General features: G+C 43.3%; 2 protein-coding genes across 8 annotated transcripts in view; both read left to right on the forward strand.

The window, feature by feature from the left end:
- Positions 1–10473, forward strand: part of LOC120019549 (bromodomain-containing protein 3-like) — a 45947-nt gene extending 35474 nt beyond the window's left edge. For 6 of the 7 annotated variants that reach the window (XM_038962862.1, XM_038962869.1, XM_038962853.1 and 3 more), the window contains 5 exons: positions 18–126; positions 301–434; positions 5612–5799; positions 6395–6644; positions 8635–10473. In XM_038962862.1, the coding sequence (XP_038818790.1) occupies positions 18–126; positions 301–434; positions 5612–5799; positions 6395–6644; positions 8635–8703 (750 nt within the window). In that variant the 3' untranslated portion in view covers positions 8704–10473. The remainder of the gene's footprint in view (positions 1–17; positions 127–300; positions 435–5611; positions 5800–6394; positions 6645–8634) is intronic. The other variant, XM_038962885.1, reaches the window with a different exon arrangement.
- A 9594-nt stretch (positions 10474–20067) lies between these two features.
- LOC120019608 (lysophosphatidic acid receptor 2-like) overlaps positions 20068–27888 on the forward strand; it is a 31271-nt gene continuing 23450 nt past the window's right edge. The window contains exon 1 of the mRNA XM_038962954.1: positions 20068–20241. The gene's annotated coding sequence lies outside the window, so the exon portion shown is untranslated. The remainder of the gene's footprint in view (positions 20242–27888) is intronic.

Genomic DNA, 27888 nt, shown 5'->3' on the forward strand with positions numbered 1-27888 from the left:
CTGTGTGTTCACTGCAGAACCAGAGGGTGAAAGAGGAGAAGCCGCTCCCCTCCCCGGTGCTGCCCCCCTCCCCCTTCAGCCCCGCCCAGCGACACCACAAACCACAAGACAACAAACACACACACAGTGAGTACACACACCTGTGTGTGTGTGTGTGTGTGTGTGTGTGTGTAAGAAGCGTTAGGGAGAGAGCGGCAGAGATTTGTCTGTGTCTCTGCCTCGACGGTAGAGTGTCTCTATTTTAGAATTTCTTCACAGTGAATAGGTCACCTGTATCAACCAATCAATTGACTCCTGCAGGATCAGATGTGAAGCTATTGGACGGTTCCCATCCTGGGCTCCGCCTCCCGGACTCCCTGGCCCCTCCCCCTTCCCATCAGGACAGCAAACTGAAGCAGGAGGCTAAAACACCCATCACTGCCAAGAAGACACAGGTGAGAGAGAGTCAGAATCATACTAGAACAAAGCATGTAGATTCAGGACTTCATTTAAAGGAGAAGTTTCCTTTTTTATAACCAAATCTCACATTTTTTTATATGTAAATGGCATATTATAGAAGGGTCCATGTGATTTCACATGTTTTTGAGAAACCTGAGCAAATCACTTCCTCATCCTCGTTGTGTAGTATGGGAGCTCTGATACAAACATGAACAAAGACTTCAAAAACACCCAAATAGGAAGCAGATCACTTCCTCATCCTCGTTGTGTAGTATGGGAGCTCTGATACAAACATGAACAAATACTTCAAAAACACCCAAATAGGAAGCAGATCACTTCCTCATCCTCGTTGTGTAGTATGGGGGCCCCGAAAAAACACAAAGGCTCCAAAAACACCCAGATATGTCCTTTTATAAAGGACAAAGCTGTCAGTGTTGTAATGCAGGTGTGTAGATGTTGTCTGCATGACGTTGTGTCATTCTGAACTTCAGCCACAATGCTGTATTCCATTTTGTTCAACTAAAGATATATTTCTATGCGCATGTGTGTACTTCCTCGTTCCCAACCCCTTAGGGAGGTTCAGAAGCACACTGCAGTCTGCAATAAGGTGTCTGCTGTAAAAACACAGCAGGCGGTTAATAATATACAATAAGGTGTCTGCTGTAAAAACACAGCTGGCGGTTACTAATATACAATAAGGTGTCTGCTGTAAAAACACAGCAGGCGGTTACTCCTCTACAATAAGGTGTCTGCTGTAAAAACACAGCAGGCGGTTACTCATCTACAATAAGGTGTCTGCTGTAAAAACACAGCTGGCGGTTACTAATCTACAATAAGGTGTCTGCTGTAAAAACACAGCAGGCGGTTACTCATCTACAATAAGGTGTCTGCTGTAAAAACGGTTACTCATCTGCAATAAGGTGTCTGCTGTAAAAACACAGCTGGCGGTTACTAATCTACAATAAGGTGTCTGCTGTAAAAACACAGCTGGCGGTTACTAATCTACAATAAGGTGTCTGCTGTAAAAACACAGCAGGCGGTTACTCATCTACAATAAGGTGTCTGCTGTAAAAACACAGCAGGCGGTTACTCATCTGCAATAAGGTGTCTGCTGTAAAAACACAGCTGGCGGTTACTAATCTACAATAAGGTGTCTGCTGTAAAAACACAGCAGGCGGTTACTAATCTACAATAAGGTGTCTGCTGTAAAAACACAGCTGGCGGTTACTAATATACAATAAGGTGTCTGCTGTAAAAACACAGCAGGCGGTTACTAATCTACAATAAGGTGTCTGCTGTAAAAACACAGCTGGCGGTTACTCATCTACAATAAGGTGTCTGCTGTAAAAACACAGCAGGCGGTTACTCATCTGCAATAAGGTGTCTGCTGTAAAAACACAGCTGGCGGTTACTAATCTACAATAAGGTGTCTGCTGTAAAAACACAGCAGGCGGTTACTCATCTGCAATAAGGTGTCTGCTGTAAAAACACAGCTGGCGGTTACTAATCTACAATAAGGTGTCTGCTGTAAAAACACAGCTGGCGGTTACTAATCTACAATAAGGTGGCTGCTGTTAAAACACAGCAGGTGGTTACTCATCTACAATAAGGTGTCTGCTGTAAAAACACAGCAGGCGGTTACTCATCTACAATAAGGTGTCTGCTGTAAAAACACAGCAGGCGGTTACTCCTCTACAATAAGGTGTCTGCTGTAAAAACACAGCAGGCGGTTACTAATCTACAATAAGGTGTCTGCTGTAAAAACACAGCAGGCGGTTACTAATCTACAATAAGGTGTCTGCTGTAAAAACACAGCAGGCGGTTACTCATCTACAATAAGGTGTCTGCTGTAAAAACACAGCTGGCGGTTACTAATATACAATAAGGTGTCTGCCGTAAAAACACAGCTGGCGGTTACTCATCTACAATAAGGTGTCTGCCGTAAAAACACAGCTGGCGGTTACTAATATACAATAAGGTGTCTGCCGTAAAAACACAGCTGGCGGTTACTAATCTACAATAAGGTGGCTGCTGTAAAAACACAGCAGGCGGTTACTAATATACCAAGCTAGCTAGTTATTTTTCCCTTTCAAACCGCTACGCTACCGACATGTCTGACTACGAATACAAAAAGGAAGTGTTAGAATTTGGGGCCGAGCCTTATTTATTTGAACCGGAATACACCGACGAGGATCTTTAGCAGAGCAGAGAGCAAGAGAGCGAGATGTTCAACCAGAAGCTGAGGCACGACTCGGGATGGGTGGTGCACTGATTAGCGACGCCCACTGAAGACGAGTGTCTTTGCTGCGCGGAGTGGGACCTGCTTGTGCCAGCCTTGTAAAATCTAGATGTGTCTGGTGACGAGACACCGTTGTCCCGCTAGCGCACCCCACTCTGGGCAACAAGTGACGATGACTTTTCAGCACGCATCTTCCCTGCAGTTCTAGAAACGTTTTTCAATTTCAAATTGAGTAATGGAAGAACACGTGTAAAACTTATTTCACTGTTGAAGAACATATAATAACATATTGACAGTATCAGTTCAGTATAATGGACTACGTGGTGGATGGGAGGATACATATTGACAGTAGCATGGACTACATGGTGGATGGGAGGATACATATTGACAGTAACATGGACTACATGGTGGATGGGAGGATACATATTGACAGTAGCATGGACTACATGGTGGATGGGAGGATACATATTGACAGTATCATGGACTACATGGTGGATGGGAGGATACATGTTGACAGTAACATGGACTACATGGTGGATGGGAGGATACATATTGACAGTATCATGGACTACATGGTGGATGGGAGGATACATGTTGACAGTAACATGGACTACATGGTGGATGGGAGGATACATATTGACAGTAGCATGGACTACATGGTGGATGGGAGGATACATATTGACAGTATCATGGACTACATGGTGGATGGGAGGATACATGTTGACAGTAACATGGACTACATGGTGGATGGGAGGATACATATTGACAGTAACATGGACTACATGGTGGATGGGAGGATACATATTGACAGTAACATGGACTACATGGTGGATGGGAGGATACATATTGACAGTAGCAAGGACTACATGGTGGATGGGAGGATACATATTGACAGTAGCATGGACTACATGGTGGATGGGAGGATACATATTGACAGTATCAGTTCAGTAACATGGACTACATGGTGGATGGGAGGATACATATTGACAGTATCATGGACTACATGGTGGATGGGAGGATAAAGTGACTGGATTTAAATAGTAAAATATATAATCAAGCGTACAGTAGGTACATAGTTGTTGTTATTGCAGGGTGTGGTGCATTAGAGGCAGCCGTGTGTGTGTGTGTGTGGGGGGGGGGGGGGGGGGGGGGTAAGCCTCTGTTTCCCAACTCCAGTCCTCAACAACCCCCAAACGGTACACATTCTATTTGTAACCCTGGACAAGCACACCTGATTTAACTTCTCATTTAATCACCAAGCCCTCAATGAGTTGAATCAGGTGAGTGTGTCTGGGACAACAACAATGTGTGCTGTTGGGGGGACTGGTGTAAGGAAACCGACACTGCTTCAATCTTGACAATAGGTCATCTTTTACTCCCAATTAAAGTAGTAGAAGACCAGTACACACGCAGCTCTGTGGATCAGCCCAGTCCTTCTAGAATGCTCCACAGATAAGACAGCCAAGTTGTCTTGGCCCCAATCACCGTTGGAGTCTGGGACCCTGAGATGGGCCGTTAAGCATCATTGTTCTGTAAATCAAGGTTACTGACCCAACTCAGGCAGTCTCCTGTGAATAATGTGTGCCCCATTTTGCTTTGAGTGGTTTGCTATTATTCTGTAAATCAAGACATACGGCCTGAACCGGTTTTGAGATTACCATTTGTGTGGTGGCTGTGAAATGGCTTCTCAAAACCAAAAATGCTCCCTGCAGACCCGTAGATTCAACGTGCGAAGTCTGTAGACGGGAGTGTTTATGTGTCTATACAGAACAACTAGCCAAAGCCTCATTAGATATCGGTCAACCAAAGGAAGTCTGTAGACGGGAGTGTTTATGCGTCTATACAGAACAAGTAGCCAAAGCCTCATTAGATATCGGTCAACCAAAGGAAGTCTGTAGACGGGAGTGTTTATGTGTCTATACAGAACAACTAGCCAAAGCCTCATTAGATATCGGTCAACCAAAGGAAGTCAGTGAAAAGTTATAGTATTAAGTTTTTTTTTTTCTTGCGTTCTGGTGTTTTTGGGATTGCACATCTGTGAACCATTTTCAGCAAACCTAACAACTAATACTACTTTGGTCCGCTGTTTCCTTTCTCGTCTGTTTTCTCGTGAGTGACTGACATCGTAAGGAAAGCTATACCTTACCTATGTCGGTAGCACCTCCCCCCTTAATTTAGCCTACATGCACTCAGTAGGATTTGGGAACGAGGAAGTACACACATGCGCATAGAAATATATCTTTAGTTGAACAAAATGGAATACAGCATTGTGGCTGAAGTTCAGAATGACCCAACGTCATGCAGACAACATCTACACACCTGCATTACAACACTGACAGCTTTGTCCTTTATAAAAGGACATATTTGGGTGTTTTTGGAGCCTTTGTTGTTTTTTCGGGGCCCCCATACTACACAACGAGGATGAGGAAGTGATCTGCTTCCTATTTGGGTGTTTTTGAAGTCTTTGTTCATGTTTGTATCAGAGCTCCCATACTACACAACGAGGATGAGGAAGTGATCTGTTTCCTATTTGGGTGTTTTTGAAGTCTTTGTTCATGTTTGTATCAGAGCTCCCATACTACACAACGAGGAAGAGGAAGTGATCTGCTTCCTATTTGGGTGTTTTTGAAGTCTTTGTTCATGTTTGTATCAGAGCTCCCATACTACACAACGAGGATGAGGAAGTGATTTGCTCAGGTTTCTCAAAAACATGATATGCTGGTTGGAGTAAGTTTCTCAAAAGCATGTGAAATCACAAAACAAATGTGTCAGGACCCTTCCTATGAAATTCCACTTACATAAATAAAAAATAGATTTAGATGTAAAAAATATTACTTTTCCTGTAAGGCAGTGTTATTAAAATGTCTTTTAAAAAGTGGGTGTTAACGAAATGTCTGTGTCGCACTCTCTTCCGCTACACTTTCTCCCTCCCAGGATGTGAAGTTAAAGAACATGGGTTCTTGGGCCAGCTTGGCCCAGCGTTTTCAGTCCACCCCCGCCTCCGCTGTCCGCTCGTCTAGCGACAGCTTCGAACAGTTCCGTCGCGCCGCCCGAGAGAAGGAGAGAGAGAAACAGATAAAAGCACAGGCCGAGCAGGCCAGGAGAGAGCAGGAGAAACTACGGTAAGAAGGGAAGGATGGAGGGAGGGAAAGGGCGGGGAGATAGTGGAGGAGAGAGAGAAACAGCTAAAAGCTCAGACCGAGCAGGCCAGGAGAGAGCAGGAGAAACTACGGTAAGAAGGGAAGGATGGAGGGAGGGAAAGGGAGTGGAAATAGTGGAGGAGAGAGAGAACTGAAAGCACAGGCTGAGCAGGCCAGGAGAAAGCAGGAGAAACTACGGTAAGAAGGGAAGGATGGAGGGAGGGAAAGGGCGGGGAGATAGTGGAGGAGAGACAGTACTGAAAGCACAGGCTGAGCAGGAGAAACTACGGTAAGAAGGGAAGAGAGATGGAGGGAGGGAAAGGGCGGGGAGATAGTGGAGGAGAGGGAGAACTGAAAGCACAGGCCGAGCAGGCCAGGAGAGAGCAGGAGAAACTACGGTAAGAAGGGAAGGGAGAGGAAAGGGAGGAGGAGGAGAGGGAGAAGACCTCTCAGCCGAGGTAGAAACTATGGTGAGAAAAAAGGGAAGGATGGATGGGGGGATGGAGGGAGAAGTAAGCTCATTCTAGCACCCCAGCTAAGCTCCTCCCCCTCTGACACTCCGCTTTCTCTTCTCCAGTAGCCGTGACGACGAGGACTCTGTGGAGCAGCAGGGGAGGGGGCGTGTCCAGGAGGACTCTCGTCGTCGCCAGGAGCAACTTTCGCCTCAAGCCCCCACGCCCCCCGCCTCAACCCCTCCCGCCGACTCCCCACAGGCCCCTCCCACTCAACAGGCCACACCTCCACCCTCGGCCGCAGCACAGAACGCTATGGACCAGCAGAGGGAGCAGGCGAGACGCCGCGAGCAGGAAAGGAGGAGGAGAGAGGCGGTAATACTTTATAGCATTTATACTACTATAAAACTAACATGATATACTAGTATTGCAGGAGAGGAGGAGGAGAGAGGTGGTAATACTTTATAGCATTTATACTACTATAAAACTAACATGATATACTAGTGTAGGAGGAGAGAGGTGGTAATACTTTATAGCATTTATACTACTATAAAACTAACATGATATACTAGTGTAGTAGGAGAGAGGTGGTAATACTTTATAGCATTTATACTACTATAATACTAACATGATATACTAGTATAGCAGGAGAGAGGTGGTAATACTTTATAGCATTTATACTACTATAATACCAACATGATATACTAGTATTGCAGGAGAGGAGGAGGAGAGAGTTGGTATTACTTTATAGCATTTATACTACTATAAAACTAACATGATATACTAGTATAGCAGGAGAGAGGTGGTAATACTTTTTCAGTTATACTACTATAAAACTAAAATGATATACTAGTGTAGGAGGAGAGAGGTGGTAATACTTTATAGCATTTATACTACTATAATACTAACATGATATACTAGTGTAGTAGGAGAGAGGTGGTAATACTTTATAGCATTTATACTACTATAATACTAACATGATATACTAGTATAGCAGGAGAGGAGGAGGAGAGAGGTGGTAATACTTTATAGCATTTATACTACTATAAAACTAACATGATATACTAGTGTAGTAGGAGAGAGGTGGTAATACTTTATAGCATTTATACTACTATAAAACTAACATGATATACTAGTGTAGTAGGAGAGAGGTGGTAATACTTTATAGCATTTATACTACTATAATACTAACATGATATACTAGTATAGCAGGAGAGAGGTGGTAATACTTTATAGCATTTATACTACTATAATACTAACATGATATACTAGTATAGCAGGAGAGAGGTGGTAATACTTTATAGCATTTATACTACTATAATACTAACATGATATACTAGTATTGCAGGAGAGGAGGAGGAGAGAGTTGGTATTACTTTATAGCATTTATACTACTATAAAACTGACATGATATACTAGTATAGCAGGAGAGAGGTGGTAATACTTTATAGCATTTATACTACTATAATACTAACATGATATACTAGTATTGCAGGAGAGGAGGAGGAGAGAGTTGGTATTACTTTATAGCATTTATACTACTATAAAACTAACATGATATACTAGTATAGCAGGAGAGGGGTGGTAATACTTTATCAGTTATACTACTATAAAACTAACATGATATACTAGTGTAGGAGGAGAGAGGTGGTAATACTTTATAGCATTTATACTACTATAATACTAACATGATATACTAGTGTAGTAGGAGAGAGGTGGTAATACTTTATAGCATTTATACTACTATAATACTAACATGATATACTAGTATAGCAGGAGAGAGGTGGTAATACTTTATAGCATTTATACTACTACAATACTAACATGATATACTAGTATTGCAGGAGAGAGGAGGATATAATCATCATAAGGATACTTATTAATATATGTATATTCTTCAGTTATATTACAATAATACAGAGGAGAGGTAGTTTAGCTGAGAAAAGATGGGGAAGATTAACACTGCATCTAATTCCTCTCTCTCTCTCATCCCCCCCTCTCTCTCTGTCACTCTCTCTCATCCCCCTCTCTCTCTGTCACTCTCTCTCATCCCCCTCTCTCTCTGTCACTCTCTCTCATCCCCCTCTCTCACTCTCTCATCCCCCTCTCTCTCTCTCTCTCATCCCCCTCTCTCTCTCTCTCATCCCCCTCTCTCTCTCTCTCATCCCCCTCTCTCTCTCTCTCTCATCCCCCTCTCTCTCTCTCTCTCTCATCACCCTCTCTCTCTCTCTCTCTCTCTCTCTCTCTCTCTCTCTCTCTCTCTCTCTCTCTCTCTCTCTCTCTCTCTCTCTCTCTCTCTCTCTCTCTCTCTCTCTCATCCCCCTCTCTCTCTCTGTCTCTCTCTCTCATCCCCCTCTCTCTACAGATGGCGGACACCATTGACATCAACTTCCAGAGCGACCTGATGGCCATCTTTGAAGAGAACCTGTTCTGAGAGAGAGATATTGAGAAAGGAGGAAAGGGAGAGAAAGAGATATGAACTCTACCTTGTCCCACCATGGCTGGGATTTCACACACAACACCCCCCCTTCCTCCCTCTCTTTGATTAGAGACCTCAGAGTTCCAGAGACTTGAAGGAGACTGAGGTGAGGTACAGTAATAAGGTGGAGCCCCCCCGGGGGGGCCGGGAGTACAACTTCCACTTTTTTGCAATTTCAGATGCGTTTTTTGTGTCTAACTGCCCGTTTATCGTTGATGATTGGTTGTTGCCGTGGGCAATGGTGAAACCGGATACCTATCGATAAACAGATATTTGAACTCCTCTTGTATTCTGAAACGAAACCGAGGGAGGAGGGGAGGACTGAGAACTATTACCTGAAAATAAAGAAGAAGAAGAAAGAGGGTTTAATGTAGAAAGAAGAAGAAGATGAACACCTGACGAGAGAGAGGGAGGGAGGGGCGGGCGAACGAGACGACGGACAGACTTCTTTCTCTTTGATTCATTTCTCTCAATCTAGTATTTTTCTCTCCCTGTTTTTTGATGTTGGGTTTTAAGCGGGGTGGGTGAGGGGTTGTGGTTAGGGAGGAGATGGGGAGGGAGAAGTGGGCGGGCTGTGTGTGTTATCATGTTTGTGTCCCAAAAGGGCACCCTATTCCCTTCATAAAGTGCACTACTTGTGTCCAGGGCCCATGGGGATCTGATCAAAAGTGGTGCACTATATAGGGAGTAGGGTGCCCTTTGGGACGTTTCCCCTGAGATGGGTTCAGTTTCTCTCCGGACAGCAGGATGAACACCGGGGTCACACCCCAACACTATAAAGAAGCACCCTTCCTTCTCACTCTCCTTGTTCTTTGTGACGTCACTGACTTGACACAACTTGAAAATGTAAAAGCTTGAACTCCATTTTTTCAGTCATGTCTGATTCATTGATTATTTCAAGAAAGGAGGCAGAGAGGGAAGAAAGGAGGGAAAACGAGGAAGGGTGAGTGAAGAAAGGAGGGAGAGAGGGAAATCGAGGAAGGATGAGTGAAGAAAGGAGGCGGAGAGGGAAGAAAGGAGGGAAAATGAGGAAGGATGAGTGAAGAAAAGAGGGAAAGAGAGGAAGGAAGAGAGAGAGGGAGGGAGGGGTACATTTTAAAGGTGTTGGAATGTGGCTCTTGCCTTACAGCTCTGACCTGTAAATGAACACAAGCCACAGATTATACATATATATATATTAATAGATGCATAAATATATATTATATATGATGAAAAGTCCCTAAAAATAATTGGATTATGTTGTTGGGAGGGAGAATGGCTTATCTGCCTTGTGCTCAATTCCCTTTTGGTTTTTTAGAGAATTGACTAAAAAAACAACTTTTTTATGATGCTATAAAAAATAGTTTTGTCTAGTTCATAACCACCTTTCTCATCCTGTTTTTCTCTGTATCAAGTTCAGATATTCAAGAGTTTAAAGGCCTCTGTTTTTATTTAAATATCAAATAATTTCTGGGTAACAATTAGGTACGTTACTGTGATTGTTTTCAGTTGAAATGGCCAAAAAATAAACAAAAATAGATTCTTAGCAAAGAGCAATTTCTCAAGCAAGTATTTTGCTAGGACTGTCTGGGAGTGGTCTGAGTGGGGAGGGGAAACTGAAAAGTAGCTGTTATTGTTAGAGAGATTTGGAACTCTTTCTTATTGGTCTATCAACACATTTTCCGCCTGGGGATGTCACCAGGCAGGCCAAAACTCCATCCCACCAAAACAGGCAAATTTTCTTTTCAAACAGCTCTCACACTAAAAGGGCATTATCATAATTTTCACAATTTCACAGTATTATTCCAGCCTTATAGTGTGGAAATAAATATAAAACACAGGAAAATCACGCTTTTGACTGCACTGGCCTTTAACTACTTAACTGTGTTCTACTGTTCTGTAGCTACATCCACCTGCTACTACACTTCCTTTCTTCTCTTCTTCAGCTTCTTACTCATTTTCTTTTTTATATTCATGTCCATCTGTTAATCTCTCTCTCCTGTCATCATCATCTTCCTCTACCATCCGTATCATAGCTTTTATTTAGTTTTTATTCCCTGTTTTTAGTTTCTGTGGTAACAGTCGGGGTTGTTGTCATGTGCCATAGCTCTAAGTGTTCTGGGGGCGTGGCCTGCGGTGTTGTCATGTCCAGATATACATCAAACCCCTGTATACAGCTCTACATACACTATCTGTTCCATTTATTCTTTTTGGGATGTTTTTATTTAATTTTGCCCCCTTTTTCATATTTGACGGTTGTTTGTTTTATGTTTCTTGTCATTTTTTTTGTTTTGTTTTGAATCACCCGTTGGTATGTTGGTGAGTGAGGTGTTAAGGTAGATGGATACATTCTGTTCTGATTATGGAGTAAAACATCTCTTTTTTTTTAAAGAAAAGTATTAAAATGATATAAAAAATTACACTGTGTTGTGTTTGGTTGGCTGGAGTCACTGAGTGGGACATGCGTGGGTCGACACAAAGAATTGCCTTGTTACCATCTTCCCTCGATTCTTCGCATTCCCATTGGAGGAGAAGGTCTGAGGGGAGGGACCTAAGACCTTCTCCTTCAATACAGTTGAGGAGGTGAGGACATAGGATGTGAGGAATCGAGGAAATGTGACTTGAGAGAGAGCCCTATGAGGTTCAGTATAATCGGTATTTACCCTGCAGTTCTGGTGGTACCCAGCAGAGGCTGTGTTTTGTTAGAGGTCAAAGGTTATTTTGTCTATTCCCTTCATAGTGCACTACTTGTGTCCAGGGCCCATAGGGATCTGGTCAAAGCTAGTGCACTATATAGGGAGTTGGTTGCCATTTGGGACGTAATTCCAAATGGAAATGTGACTTAAGAGGTAGGAAACAACACCGCCACTTCACTGACTTTAACACTGGGGCCCCACAAGGGTGCGTGCTCAGCCCCCTCCTGTACTCCCTGTTCACCCATGACTGCGTGGCCAAGCACGCCTTCAACTCAATCATCAAGTTTGCAGACGACACAACAGTAGTGGGCCTAATTACCAACAATGACGAGACGGTCTACAGCGAGAAGGTGAGGCCCTGGGTGTGTGCGGCCAGGAAAATAACCTCTCACTCAACATCAATAAAACAAAGGAGCTGATCGTAGACTTCGGGAAACAGCAGAGGGAGCACCCCCCCTAACCACATTGACGGGACTGCAGTGGAGAAGGTGAAAAGCTTCAAGTTCCTCTGCGTACAGAGGAATCACTGACAAACTGAAATGGTCCACCACACAGACAGTGTGGTGAAGAAGGCGCAACAGTGCCTCTTCAACCTCAGGAGGCTGATGCAATTTATCTCGGCCTCACAAACCTTTACCAATGCACAATTGAGAGTATCCTGTCGGGCTGTATCACCGCCTGGTACAGCAACTGCACCGCCCACAACCGCAGGGCTCTCCACAGGGTGGAGGTTTGGCGGTCTGCCCAAATCATTACCGGGGGCAAACTACCAAACTACCACCCGATGTCACAGAAAGGCCAAAAAGATAATCCCCCCGCTATCATCCAGAAGACAAGGTCAGTACAGGTGTATCAAAGCTGGGACCAAGAGACTGAAAAACAGCTTTAATCTCAAGGCCGTCAGACTGTTAAATAGCCATCACTAACACAGCGAGGCTGCTGCGCTATATACACTGTTATTTTATTTATTTAACTAGGTAAGTCAGTTAAGAACAAACTCTTATTTACAATGACAGCCTACCTCGGCCAAAGCCGGAGGACGCTGGGCCAATTGTGCGCCGCCCTATGGGACTCGGATGTGATGCAGCCTTTATAGACTTGAAATCACTGGCCATTTGAATAATGTAACACTAGTCACTTAAATAATGTTTACATATTTTGCATTCTATTCTATGTACTGTATCTTAGTCTATGCCGTGCTGACATTGCTTGTCCAAAGAGCAACCTTCTGTGGTTCAGTTTAATGGATATTCACCATGCAGTTCCGGTGGTAACCAGCAGAGGGTGTGGTTGATGTGAGGCTGCTGTGGAGAGAGAGAGAATGTGTGCGGCGCATATACCTGACTTACCTGAGAGTTATTGAATGTGTGTATTGTATGTACAGTGTAGTGTAAAGTCTTGTGTAAATGCTATGAGTGTGTGTGTCTGAAGGAGATCGAGGGAGAGGGGGACATACTAGTCTATCTGTGTGCTTCCATACCTGTCTGTGTTATTAAATACATGCTAGTCTGTCTCTGTGCTTCCATACCTGTCTGTTATTAAATACACGCTAGTCTGTCTGCTTCCATACCTGTCTGTGTTATTACATGTGTCTGTGCTATAAGCAGTGTTGGGGAGTAGTGAACTACATATAGTTCAACCACAGGAGGTTGGTGGCACCTTAATTGGGGGGGACAGGCTCGTTGTTAAGGCTGGAGCGGAATCAGTAGAATGGAATCAAACAGCTGTGTAGCCAACTACTGGAACTACTTTATGCCATGTAGCTACGTAGCTAACTACTGGAACTACTTGTTCTGCCATGTAGCTACGTAGCCAACTACTGGAACTACTTGTTCTGCCATGTAGCTACGTAGCCAACTACTGGAACTACTTGTTCTGGCATGTAACTGCGTAGCTAACTACTGTACCTACTTTATGCCATGTAGCTGCGTAGCTAACTACTGTACCTACTTTATGCCATGTAGCTGCGTAGCCAACTACTGGAACTACTTGTTCTGCCATGTAGCTGCGTAGCCAACTACTGGAACTACTTGTTCTGCCATGCAGCTGTGTAGCCAACTACTGGAACTACTTGTTCTGCCACGTAGCTGCATAGCCAATTACTGGAAATATTTTTTTGTGTTTAAAAGGCCAAATTACACATTCTGTTTAACATCGGAGTCCATAGTGATATGTGCGGAAGACACATTTCAGTTGAATGCGTTCAGTTGTAAAACTGACTAGGTATTTCCCTTTCTTGTAATTTGTTGTCTATGACATTTTCAGATTTAGATAGGATAATTCATCATGAACTACTTTTGAAAAGTGACTTTAGTTCAGTAAATATTTATCTTAAAGGGCCGCTTTAATGTATCTTAACTTCTTCCAGTGTGAAGTAATTGTTCAACTATATTTTCAGAGTAGCTTCCCCGACACTGGCTATAAGTCCCCTGTACTGTAAGTCGTGTGTGTTGTCTCCATGGAGACATTGTTTAGGTTGCTCTGACCTTCGTAGGACTGATAGCCGTGCGTCTCTGCCGTGCTGCTGATACTCACAGGGAGAGAGAGGTGTGTGACTGTCCGACACTTTCCTACTCTCAGATTTAAAGCATAACTCCTCTCTTAAAACAGCCTAGAACTTTCAGTAACAAATTAGTGCAAATGTTCTCCTCCCTCTCTCTCTCTCACACACACACTGACATCATGGCCATTGTGCTTTTGCAAATTGATTTTGTTTGTGAGAATCAAGTCAAGGGCGTGACAGATAGACAGAGCGTTTCCAGACCCCCACAGCGAAGAAAACACACTCACAGAGTAGAAACCAAATTAGAGGGCTTGCCGCCAGAGCACATCCATGACTTTATCATCACCCAGGGAGAGAGGGAGGAAAAGGGGTGGGGGGAGAGAGAGGTGGGAGAGATGGGGGGGGGGGGAGAGAAGTAGAGCGAGGGAGAAAATATAAGGAAAATTAGGCTGGGACAGGGGAGAGAGGGTGAAGATGTGTACATAGGAGGGGGAGAGAGAGGTGGGAGAGATGGGGGGGGGGGGGGGAGAGAAGTAGAGCGAGGGAGAAAATATAAGGAAAATTAGGCTGGGACAGGGGAGAGAGGGTGAAGATGTGTACATAGGAGGGGGAGAGAGAGACAGCGGGAGTAGTTGTTAGAGAGAGAAACTGTTGGAGAGGTGAAAAAGAGCTAGAGGAAGAACGAGTGAGGGAGTTGATGAATAGAAAGGAAAGAGGGGGGGAGAAAATGAGAGAGAAGGGCGGGAGGATGGAAGAGAGTGATACAAAGCTGGGAGGAAGATAGAAAGCGAAGGGGAGAGTGAGAAGCTGGCTCAGATATTTTGTGTGTGTGTGAGAGAGCACTGGCTCAGTCACTACCGTGGTTTTGGTGAATGAAAATAGAACTGTGTGTGTGTGCGTGCGGGTCTCCCTCCCTGATACTGTTTCTCAGGTTCTCTTGTGTGTGTTTGTGCGTTCCATGTTCTAATCATGTGCCTCTTGTAGAAGCAGTGAGTCACATTCATTCCCTTCTCAAGGCAGACCTTGTCCCTAACAACAGATCTAGGATCAGTTTCCCTTACCCCAATGGAAACCTTCAGGGGGTGGACATGACTGACCTTAGATCAGCCCTTAGGGGAAAGTTAACCAGAAAGGAGACTATGATGATCTACTCCTGTAAAATAGTTGGAATAGAGAAACGGTGCTAGGAGTTATAGAGCTGTCCTAGGAGAGGTGCTAGGAGTTATATAGCTGTCCTAGGAGAGGTGCTAGGAGTTATAGAGCTGTCATAGGAGAGGTGCTAGGAGTTATAGAGCGGTGCTAGGAGTTATAGAGCGGTGCTAGGAGTTATAGAGCGGTGCTAGTAGTTATAGAGAGGTGCTAGTAGTTAGAGCGGTGCTAGTAGTTATAGAGCGGTGCTAGGAGTTATAGAGCGGTGCTAGGAGTTATAGAGGTGCTAGGAGTTGTAGAGCGGTGCTAGGAGTTGTAGAGCGGTGCTAGTAGTTAGAGCGGTGCTAGTAGTTATAGAGCGGTGCTAGGAGTTATAGAGCGGTGCTAGTAGTTATAGAGGTGCTAGGAGTTGTAGAGCGGTGCTAGGAGTTGTAGAGCGGTGCTAGTAGTTATAGAGAGGTGCTAGGAGTTATAGAGCGGTGCTAGGAGTTATAGAGCGGTGCTAGGAGTTATAGAGCGGTGCTAGGAGTTATAGAGCGGTGCTAGTAGTTATAGAGCGGTGCTAGGAGTTATAGAGCGGTGCTAGGAGTTATAGAGCGGTGCTAGGAGTTGTAGAGCGGTGCTAGGAGTTGTAGAGCGGTGCTAGGAGTTGTAGAGCGGTGCTAGGAGTTATAGAGCGGTGCTAGGAGTTATAGAGCGGTGCTAGTAGTTATAGAGCGGTGCTAGGAGTTAGAGTGGTGCTAGGAGTTAGAGTGGTGCTAGGAGTTAGAGTGGTGCTAGGAGTTAGAGTGGTGCTAGGAGTTAGAGTGGTGCTAGGAGTTAGAGCGGTGCTAGGAGTTAGAGCGGTGCTAGGAGTTATAGAGCGGTGCTAGTAGTTATAGAGCGGTGCTAGTAGTTATAGAGCGGTGCTAGTAGTTATAGAGAGGTGCTAGGAGTTATAGAGAGGTGCTAGTAGTTATAGAGAGGTGCTAGGAGTTGTAGAGCGGTGCTAGGAGTTGTAGAGCGGTGCTAGGAGTTGTAGAGCGGTGCTAGGAGTTGTAGAGCGGTGCTAGGAGTTGTAGAGCGGTGCTAGGAGTTGTAGAGCGGTGCTAGGAGTTGTAGAGCGGTGCTAGGAGTTGTAGAGCGGTGCTAGGAGTTTTACACGCAGACAGAGAGACAAACATCTCTCTCTCTCTCTAATCATTGGGACATCAAGGCCCTCCCTAAATTGATGCCAGATGACAATAATCAACTCCATATGTGATTCACACACACTGAACTCTCACTCTCACACACACATTGATAATTGCAAATGCTCACAGATCAAATTCAGATTGACTGACACATTGTAGCAGGCCCAGTCACTGTTCCAGGCTGGGAGTCGGTTTTACGATGGGAGGGTGATGCAGTTTGGCTGTCATCCCCCACTTCTTTCCTCCTTCCTTCTCTCTCTCTCTTACATGTTTCCAATTCTCGCAACCTCTCTTTTTCTCTCCTACCCTCCCTCTCTCTTTCTCCTACCACCCCTCTCTTTTTCTCCTACCACCCCTCTCTTTCTCTCCTACCACCCCTCTCTTTCTCTCCTACCACCCCTCTCTTTCTCTCCTACCACCCCTCTCTCTTTCTCCTACCACCCCTCTCTTTCTCCCCTACCCTCCCTCTTTCTCCTACCACCCCTCTCTTTCTCTTACCCTCCCTCTTTCTCTTACCCTCCCTCTTTCTCCTACCACCCCTCTCTCTTTCTCCTACCACACCTCTTTCTCTCCTACCCTCTCTTTCTCTCCTACCACCCCTCTTTCTCTCCTACCCTCTCTTTCTCTCCTATCACCCCTCTCTCTTTCTCCTACCACCCCCCTCTTTCTCTCCTACCACCCCTCTCTTTCTCTCCTACCCTCCCTCTCTCTTTCTCCTACCACCCCTCTCTTTCTCCCCTACCCTCCCTCTTTCTCCTACCACCCCTCTCTTTCTCTCCTACCCTCCCTCTTTCTCCTACCACCCCTCTCTTTCTCCTACCACCCCTCTTTCTCTCCTACCCTCTCTTTCTCTCCTATCACCCCTCTCTCTTTCTCTCCTACCATCCCTCTCTCTTTCTCTCCTATCACCCCTCTCTCTCCTACCCCTCTCTCTTTCTCCCATCACCCATCTCTCTTTCTCTCCTACCCCTCTCTCTTTCTCCTACCACCCCTCTTTCTCCCCTACCACTCTCTCTTTCTCCTATCACCCCTCTCTCTTTCTCTCCTACCTCTCTCTCTTTTCTAAACATATTCTCCCAGCTTCCTCGCCCTCCTTCTCATCTTCCCTCCTTTTCTTGCCCTAATCCATCTCTCCTCTTCCTATCTCCAATTACACTTCCTCTCAGACACAATACACTTCTATTTCCTCTCTCTCACAGGTGTGTGTGTGTGTGTGTGTGTGTGTGTGTGTGTGCAGGGCATGCACGTCTGGGTTGCCTAGCAGCGGCACAGCTTCCTGTGACACGAAGAACACAGCAGGAAGTTGAGACGGCTAGTTAAATAACTGGAAACAATGACAGACACACAAACACACACACACATACTGGGGACACACACGTTTGTATGTCTGATAGCTAATCTTCCGTAAACATTGAACATTGTGTCGCAACAGTTTAATCATCCCCAAACCAAACAGCCAAGAATTCATATCCTTACATTTGATCATCTCTAGTCAATAGTTTCTTCAAACTAGCACTGTGGTTGCCAAGTAATGAGGCACAGTTAGACCTAGTTCTCCATGGGCCATTGATTAAAACTAGCCTTGTTCAACCATGCTGATCTTGTCAGTTTGCCTTCTGTTCACTACACAGATTGTGTTGGTCAGGATGATGGATTAGGCTGTGATCACACAGAGACACACACACACACACACACACACACACACACACACACACACACACACAGAGACACACAGAGACACACAGCCACACACAGCAACACATGCTTGCGCAAAGAAACTGCTTATAACACACACAATGAGAGACTGCTGCTAGAAAACTAGACTGTGGTCTTGAGGATAGTCGTATAAGGAGAGGCTCATGTATATTTTGGAAGTCAAGCCAACATGTAGGGCTCTGGTCGAAAGTAGTGCACTAGATAGCCTAGTGGTTAGAGCGTTGGACTAGTAACCGAAAGTTTGCAAGATCGAATCCTCGAGCTGACGAGGTAAAAATATGTTGTTCTGCCCCTGAACAAGGCAGTTAACCCAGTTAACCTAGGCCGTCATTGAAAATAAGAATTTGTTCTTAACTGACTTGCCTAGTTAAATAAAGGTAAAATAAAACAAATAAGGAATAGGGTTCTATTTGGGACTCAAAGTAAAACAGTTTCATTAGTCTAGTTGAAATGTTTTACTTCTGCTGTCATACAACAAGCTGGAGAGATCAACCTCTCCTTAAACAACACTGTGTGTCACACAAAAAGCCTTCCCTGTTTTAAACACGTAAACCACAACAAATGTGGGGAACATATTGAGTAACTATGTGGTACTGGCACTGGAGCGATGGGCTGGGGTTTGAGTCATTCATAATGTGAAGCAGAGAGGAGAGGGAGAGGCGGGGAGAGAAACAGTAGAGAAAGAGGGGGAGGGGTTAGAGAGATGGGGAGAAGGGTGGAGAGAGATGGAGGTGAGCGAGAGGGGAGAGAGACGAGTGAGAGAGTGAGGGGAAAGCGAGAGAGTGAGGGGGGAGAGAGAGAGAGCGAGGGGGTGAGAGAGGGGGAGAAGGAGAGAGAGAGGGGGGAGAAGGAGAAAGAGAGTGAGGGGGATTCTGATTATAAACTGGGTGACTCGAGCCCTGGCTGACAGCCGTGGTACATCAGACAGTATACCACGGGTAGAATAAAACATACATTTTTACTGTTCTAATTACGTTGGTAACCAGTTTATAATAGCAACACTGCACCTCGGAGTTAGTTGTATATGGCTAATATACCACTGCTAAGAGCTGTGTCCAGGCACTCCGCGTTGCGTCATGCACAAGAACAGCCGTTAGCCGTGGTATATTGGTCATATACCACACCACCTCGGGCCTTATTGCTTAAATATAAAAATCTACACATTTATCATTGTAATAATATGCTGCCCACCGTCCTGCCTAAAAGGAGCTTGTGAAAATGTGTTTATTTGAGATTTTTTGGGGGGGCTGTGTCCAGGCACTCCGCATTAGAACAGCCGTTTTTTAAATTTAACTAGGCAAGTCAGTTAAGAACAAATTCTTATTTACAATGACGGCCTACCACGTCCAAACCCTAACCCGGACGACGCTGGGCCAATCGTGCGCCACCCTATTGGACTCCCAATCACGGCCGGTTGGGATACAGCCTGGAATCGAACCAGGGTCTGTAGTGACGCCTCTAGCACTGAGATGCAGTGCCTTAGACCACTGCGCCACCCGTTATATTGGCCATATACCACACCTCCTCGGGCAGTATTGCTTAAATATAAAACTCTACTAATCTAAAGCCTACTCATTTATCATTGTAATAATATCCTGCCCAGCGTCCTGCCTAAAAAGAGCTCTCAACCTCAGTCCATGAAATATATATACCTTTATTCAACTATGATGAGGGAAAGACAGCTAAAAATGTATGTAGGCTATAATTATATTATTTTGCTTATTTTAAATTTTGTCCTATCTCAATGTTTATAATGTTTAGGGTATTATTCTATTAGGCTCCGAGCGTAACTGTCATCTCCTAACGCCTTTAGCGTAATGTGTGTCTTCAGACGCCCCTTGGAACCCTTTAGCCTTTCTATTGTCTTGTTCTATACATAATGTCTTGCTTCTTGTCAAAACAAAATCACACCCAACACTACAGCCCAGCATGGGGGTAAAAACCCTGCCTTCGCCAAACACTGTACTTACGCTGTCAATCATCCTTTCTTCTCCTCTCATTGGTTGTCTTGCCGTTCCAGTATCCAACCGGGGCCCAGTAGAGGCGGGTACGTTGGGCTCCCAGGTTGTCCAAGGCCACATTCTGACAGTCAGAGACAGAGAGCAAGCTCTGCCGCACCCTTTCTCTACCGCGCACAGGTAAACTGCGGCCAAACGACCAAAGTCACTCGAAAGTCAAATTTTGGATTGTAACTTTTGGCCAAATGTATGGATTAAACACAGACTAAACTCGTGTCTGGAAGCTGATATGAAGGGATTGGCGCTAAGGCAAGACTAAGGTAAGGAATTTGATATGTTTTTAGTTTTTTTTTAAAACGAAAGGATCTTTTCATTGTTTAGTGAGTGAAAGCTAAACTAGGCTACGTTATAGGCCTTAATGACTGGTTTGACTTGATAAACTCGTAAAAACAAGTCGTAAAAGAACATTGTGCATTCTCAGCACTTTTGGATAATGGTTGTGGAGTTTTCATTTACGGAAATAAACTGTTAATAACCTTTGTTAAATATTCTCGGTTTTGCTGTGTCTCGCTGGCTGGCTCGCGGTTGCACCGCTGTATCGCGTGATATTCCGTGGTAACTGCACGGATGCAAGAGTTGACATGTGCACGTAGTGTATATGCTTGTTTCCCGGATATAGGCTGTAAAATATAGAGATTTTATGTGGCTTTTTTAGCCTACATTTTTTTTGTTCTGTTTGTTTCAGTGGTCATATGGTCAATCACAGCATTTTGCATAGACCTATTGAGAGTAATGTTTCTAAACTTGTCAAACCAACATGTTTCACACCAAAAAACAAAAAAGGTTCACACTCGGCCTGGCGCACCCACACGCTGCAAGCGCTCTGCTTCTGCAATTCGCTCGCACTCGCTCTGTGGAGCGTTCGGAGGGAGAGCTAGAGCTCGCGCAAAAGAAGACGATTTAATGGGTCAGAGTTGACCTCACGGTGTTATCTGTTGTTTTTATTGCCCCCCGGCGCCGGGCGGGTCCTCCACGGTGATTGCCCTGTCCAGCACTGCGTTGCCCCCTGTAGATCTACGCAGAGCTCACCACAACACCACGAATAGACTGTTGATCGCGCTTATCTCTTTGGTAGTCTATCAATTACACGTTGTAAAGGTGTGTGTGAGAGGGGGGGAGACAGGCAGAGACTGGGGCAGAAGGTGAGAGACAGGCAGAGACTGGGGCAGAAGGTGAGAGACAGGCAGAGACTGGGGCAGAAGGTGAGAGACAGGCAGAGACTGGGGCAGAAGGTGAGAGACAGGCAGAGACTGGGGCAGAAGGTGAGAGACAGGCAGAGACTGGGGCAGAAGGTGAGAGACAGGCAGAGACTGGGCAGAAGGTGAGAGACAGGCAGAGACTGGGGCAGAAGGTGAGAGACAGGCAGAGACTGGGGCAGAAGGTGAGAGACAGGCAGAGACTGGGGCAGAAGGTGAGAGACAGGCAGAGACTGGGGCAGAAGGTGAGAGACAGGCAGAGACTGGGGCAGAAGGTGAGAGACAGGCAGAGACTGGGGCAGAAGGTGAGAGACAGGCAGAGACTGGGGCAGAAGGTGAGAGACAGGCAGAGACTGGGGCAGAAGGTGAGAGACAGGCAGAGACTGGGGCAGAAGGTGAGAGACAGGCAGAGACTGGGGCAGAAGGTGAGAGACAGGCAGAGACTGGGGCAGAAGGTGAGAGACAGGCAGAGACTGGGGCAGAAGGTGAGAGACAGGCAGAGACTGGGGCAGAAGGTGAGAGACAGGCAGAGGCTGGGGCAGGAGGTGAGAGACAGGCAGAGGCTGAGGCAGGAGGTGAGAGACAGGCAGAGGCTGAGGCAGGAGGTGAGAGACAGGCAGAGGCTGAGGCAGGAGGTGAGAGACAGGCAGAGGCTGAGGCAGGAGGTGAGAGACAGGCAGAGGCTGAGGCAGGAGGTGAGAGACAGGCAGAGGCTGAGGCAGGAGGTGAGAGACAGGCAGAGGCTGAGGCAGGAGGTGAGAGACAGGCAGAGGCTGAGGCAGGAGGTGAGAGACAGGCAGAGACTGGCAGACACGGAGACAGAAGGTGAGAGACAGATACAGAGGGTCTCCAGCTGGGTCAATATGTACCATGTTCTTTACCTCCTACCCCTTTAACATATCCCAAAAAGAAGCCAACTAAATCTCAAGAGATGGGGTTTTGTCTGTGTATTTGGGCTAAGAGGATCTGAATAGTGACAGTGTAAAGTGAGGAACAGGGAGACGGAAGTCAACTAGTGGAGGTGGGCCCACAAAGAAAACACCTTTTTGTTTCTCAGAAAACAGTCAACGTCTCCCACGTCAATTCATTCTTGTAGCCTTCTGATGCAATAGAAAGATAAGGTGGGGGGTTTGTTTGGAAACTAGAAAATGACTTTCCGCTTGCGGATGAAACTGCTCTTAATTCTCGGTAAGATTGGAACGAAACAACATCTCGACTGATAACGCAGGCAGGAGGAGAGAGGGGGAGTAGTGTGTGGTGTGTGTGTGTGTGTAGTTGTATGACAAGAATAGAGGAGGCTCGCTGCACGGAGCCGCATACAGGGGGCCCATCTGACACACACACACACACACATCATTGATGTTTTATAGCGACTGTCAATGTTAAAGGCTACAGGACTGGGGAGAGCTGAACTGATCCTACATTGGTTTCTCTGTGTGGACTGACTATGTGGTACTCAGTTTGTGAACCCAGACTAATACAGAATAACAGAGTTATAACTACACAGACTGGACAGTAGAATGTAGACTAATATAACAGAGTTATAACTAGACAGACTGGACAGTAGAATGTAGACTAATATAATAGAGTTATAACTGGACAGACTGGACAGTAGAATGTAGACTAATATAACAGAGTTATAACTAGACAGACTGGACAGTAGAATGTAGACTAATATAACAGAGTTATAACTAGACAGACTGGACAGTAGAATGTAGACTAATATAACAGAGTTATAACTAGACAGTAGAATGTAGACTAATATAACAGTTATAACTAGACAGACTGGACAGTAGAATGTAGACTAATATAATAGAGTTATAACTACACAGACTGGACAGTAGAATGTAAACTAATATAACAGAGTTATAACTAGACAGACTGGACAGTAGAATGTAGACTAATATAACAGTTATAACTACACAGACTGGACAGTAGAATGTAGACTAATATAACAGAGGTATAACTAGACAGACTGGACAGTAGAATGTAGACTAATATAACTAGACAGACTGGACAGTAGAATGTAGACTAATATAATAGAGTTATAACTGGACAGACTGGACAGTAGAATGTAGACTAATATAACAGAGTTATAACTAGACAGACTGGACAGTAGAATGTAAACTAATATAACAGAGTTATAACTACACAGACTGGACAGTAGAATGTAGACTAATATAACAGAGTTATAACTAGACAGACTGGACAGTAGAATGTAGACTAATATAACAGTTATAACTACACAGACTGGACAGTAGAATGTAGACTAATATAACAGAGTTATAACTAGACAGACTGGACAGTAGAATGTAGACTAATATAACAGAGTTATAACTAGACAGACTGGACAGTAGAATGTAGACTAATATAACAGAGTTATAACTAGACAGTAGAATGTAGACTAATATAACAGAGTTATAACTAGACAGTAGAATGTAGACTAATATAACAGTTATAACTACACAGACTGGACAGTAGAATGTAGACTAATATAATAGAGTTATAACTAGACAGACTGGACAGTAGGATGTAGACTAATATAACAGTTATAACTACACAGACTGGACAGTAGAATGTAGACTAATATAACAGAGGTATAACTACACAGACTGGACAGTAGAATGTAGACTAATATAATAGTTATAACTAGACAGACTGGACAGTAGAATGTAGACTAATATAACTAGACAGACTGGACAGTAGAATGTAGACTAATATAATAGTTATAACTGGACAGACTGGACAGTAGAATGTAGACTAATATAATAGAGTTATAACTAGACAGACTGGACAGTAGAATGTAGACTAATATAACAGAGTTATAACTAGACAGACTGGACAGTAGAATGTAGACTAATATAACAGAGTTATAACTAGACAGACTGGACAGTAGAATGTAGACTAATATAACAGAGTTATAACTAGACAGACTGGACAGTAGAATGTAGACTAATATAACAGAGTTATAACTAGACAGACTGGACAGTAGAATGTAGACTAATATAACAGAGTTATAACTAGACAGTAGAATGTAGACTAATATAACAGAGTTATAACTAGACAGACTGGACAGTAGAATGTAGACTAATATAATAGAGTTATAACTAGACAGACTGGACAGTAGAATGTAGACTAATATAACAGTTATAACTACACAGACTGGACAGTAGAATGTAGACTAATATAACAGAGGTATAACTACACAGACTGGACAGTAGAATGTAGACTAATATAATAGTTATAACTAGACAGACTGGACAGTAGAATGTAGACTAATATAACTAGACAGACTGGACAGTAGAATGTAGACTAATATAATAGAGTTATAACTGGACAGACTGGACAGTAGAATGTAGACTAATATAATAGAGTTATAACTAGACAGACTGGACAGTAGAATGTAGACTAATATAACAGAGTTATAACTAGACAGACTGGACAGTAGAATGTAGACTAAAATAACAGAGTTATAACTAGACAGTAGAATGTAGACTAATATAACAGTTATAACTACACAGACTGGACAGTAGAATGTAGACTAATATAACAGAGTTATAACTAGACAGACTGGACAGTAGAATGTAGACTAATATAACTAGACAGACTGGACAGTAGAATGTAGACTAATATAATAGAGTTATAACTAGACAGACTGGACAGTAGAATGTAGACTAATATAACAGAGTTATAACTAGACAGACTGGACAGTAGAATGTAGACTAATATAACTAGACAGACTGGACAGTAGAATGTAGACTAATATAACAGCGTTATAACTGGACAGACTGGACAGTAGAATGTAGACTAATATAACTAGACAGACTGGACAGTAGAATGTAGACTATAACAGAGTTATAACTAGACAGACTGGACAGTAGAATGTAGACTAATATAATAGAGTTATAACTGGACAGACTGGACAGTAGAATGTAGACTAATATAACAGAGTTATAACTACACAGACTGGACAGTAGAATGTAGACTAATATAATAGAGTTATAAGTGGACAGACTGGACAGTAGAATGTAGACTAATATAACTAGACAGACTGGACAGTAGAATGTAGACTAATATAACAGTGTTATAACTGGACAGACTGGACAGTAGAATGTAGACTAATATAACAGAGTTGTAACTAGACAGACTGGACAGTAGAATGTAGACTAATATAACAGAGTTATAACTAGACAGACTGGACAGTAGAATGTAGACTAATATAACTAGACAGACTGGACAGTAGAATGTATACTAATATAACAGAGTTATAACTAGACAGACTGGACAGTAGAATGTAGACTAATATAACTAGACAGACTGGACAGTAGAATGTAGACTAATATAATAGAGTTATAACTAGACAGACTGGACAGTAGAATGTAGACTAATATAACTAGACAGACTGGACAGTAGAATGTAGACTAATATAACAGAGTTATAACTAGACAGACTGGACAGTAGAATGTAGACTAATATAACTACACAGACTGGACAGTAGAATGTAGACTAATATAACTACACAGACTGGACAGTAGAATGTAGACTAATATAACAGTTATAACTAGACAGACTGGACAGTAGAATGTAGACTAATATAACAGAGTTATAACTAGACAGACTGGACAGTAGAATGTAGACTAATATAACTAGACAGACTGGACAGTAGAATGTAGACTAATATAACAGAGTTATAACTAGACAGACTGGACAGTAGAATGTAGACTAATATAATAGAGTTATAACTAGACAGACTGGACAGTAGAATGTAGACTAATATAATAGAGTTATAACTGGACAGACTGGACAGTAGAATGTAGACTAATATAACAGAGTTATAACTAGACAGACTGGACAGTAGAATGTAGACTAATATAACAGAGTTGTAACTAGACAGACTGGACAGTAGAATGTAGACTAATATAACAGAGTTATAACTAGACAGACTGGACAGTAGAATGTAGACTAATATAATAGAGTTATAAGTGGACAGACTGGACAGTAGAATGTAGACTAATATAACTAGACAGACTGGACAGTAGAATGTAGACTAATATAACAGCGTTATAACTGGACAGACTGGACAGTAGAATGTAGACTAATATAACAGAGTTATAACTAGACAGACTGGACAGTAGAATGTAGACTAATATAATAGAGTTATAACTGGACAGACTGGACAGTAGAATGTAGACTAATATAACAGAGTTATAACTACACAGACTGGACAGTAGAATGTAGACTAATATAACAGAGTTATAACTAGACAGACTGGACAGTAGAATGTAGACTAATATAATAGAGTTATAACTAGACAGACTAGACAGTAGAATGTAGACTAATATAACAGAGTTATAACTAGACAGACTGGACAGTAGAATGTAGACTAATATAACAGAGTTATAACTAGACAGACTGGACAGTAGAATGTAGACTAATATAACTAGACAGACTGGACAGTAGAATGTAGACTAATATAACAGTTATAACTAGACAGACTGGACAGTAGAATGTAGACTAATATAACTAGACAGACTGGACAGTAGAATGTAGACTAATATAACAGTTATAACTAGACAGACTGGACAGTAGAATGTAGACTAATATAAGAGTTATAACTAGACAGTAGAATGTAGACTAATATAACAGAGTTATAACTAGACAGACTGGACAGTAGAATGTAGACTAATATAACAGAGTTATAACTAGACAGACTGGACAGTAGAATGTAGACTAATATAACAGAGTTATAACTAGACAGACTGGACAGTAGAATGTAGACTAATATAACAGAGTTATAACTAGACAGACTGGACAGTAGAATGTAGACTAATATAACAGAGTTATAACTACACAGACTGGACAGTAGAATGTAGACTAATATAAAAGTTATAACTAGACAGACTGGACAGTAGAATGTAGACTAATATAACAGAGTTATAACTAGACAGACTGGACAGTAGAATGTAGACTAATATAAAAGTTATAACTAGACAGACTGGACAGTAGAATGTATACTAATATAACAGAGTTATAACTACACAGACTGGACAGTAGAATGTAGACTAATATAACAGTTATAACTAGACAGTAGAATGTAGACTAATATAACAGAGTTATAACTACACAGACTGGACAGTAGAATGTAGACTAATATAACAGAGTTATAACTACACATGACATTGTGTCATTCTGAACTTTGGCCACAAGGCTGTATTCCATTTTGATGTGCCTCCAGCGATATCTCTCCTCGTCCATTCTACACGTAACTGCCAAAATAAAGGGGGCACTTTAGTAAAAGAGGGGTAGAAAGTATATTGAAACTGAAGCATGGGTTGCTTTCATACAGGAAGTCCCAGACACTTGTAGAATGTATGCCAAGGCGCAGTGAAGCTGTTCTGGTGGCCCAATGCCCTATTAACACACTTTATGCTGGTGTTTCCTTTATTTTGGGAGTTACCTGTAGCAGCAGTGTAGCAGCGGTGAACAGAACAGCTGTGTGGGCGAGATGGCTCGAGTCACACTACAGGGAATACAAACTAATAAAGGTGGATACTTCTAGAACATACCATTTACATATTTGTTTTTACATTTGGTTGTAAAAAAAAAACACTTCTCCTTTAAGAAACACAAAGAGAGAGAGGGAAAGAAGGGATGAGGCTACCGCATAGGGTGTGTCTCCATCTGTAATGACCTGTTTGCATTCAAACTAGT

Source organism: Salvelinus namaycush, chromosome 2 (assembly GCF_016432855.1).
Source record: "Salvelinus namaycush isolate Seneca chromosome 2, SaNama_1.0, whole genome shotgun sequence".
NCBI lineage: Eukaryota > Metazoa > Chordata > Actinopteri > Salmoniformes > Salmonidae > Salvelinus > Salvelinus namaycush.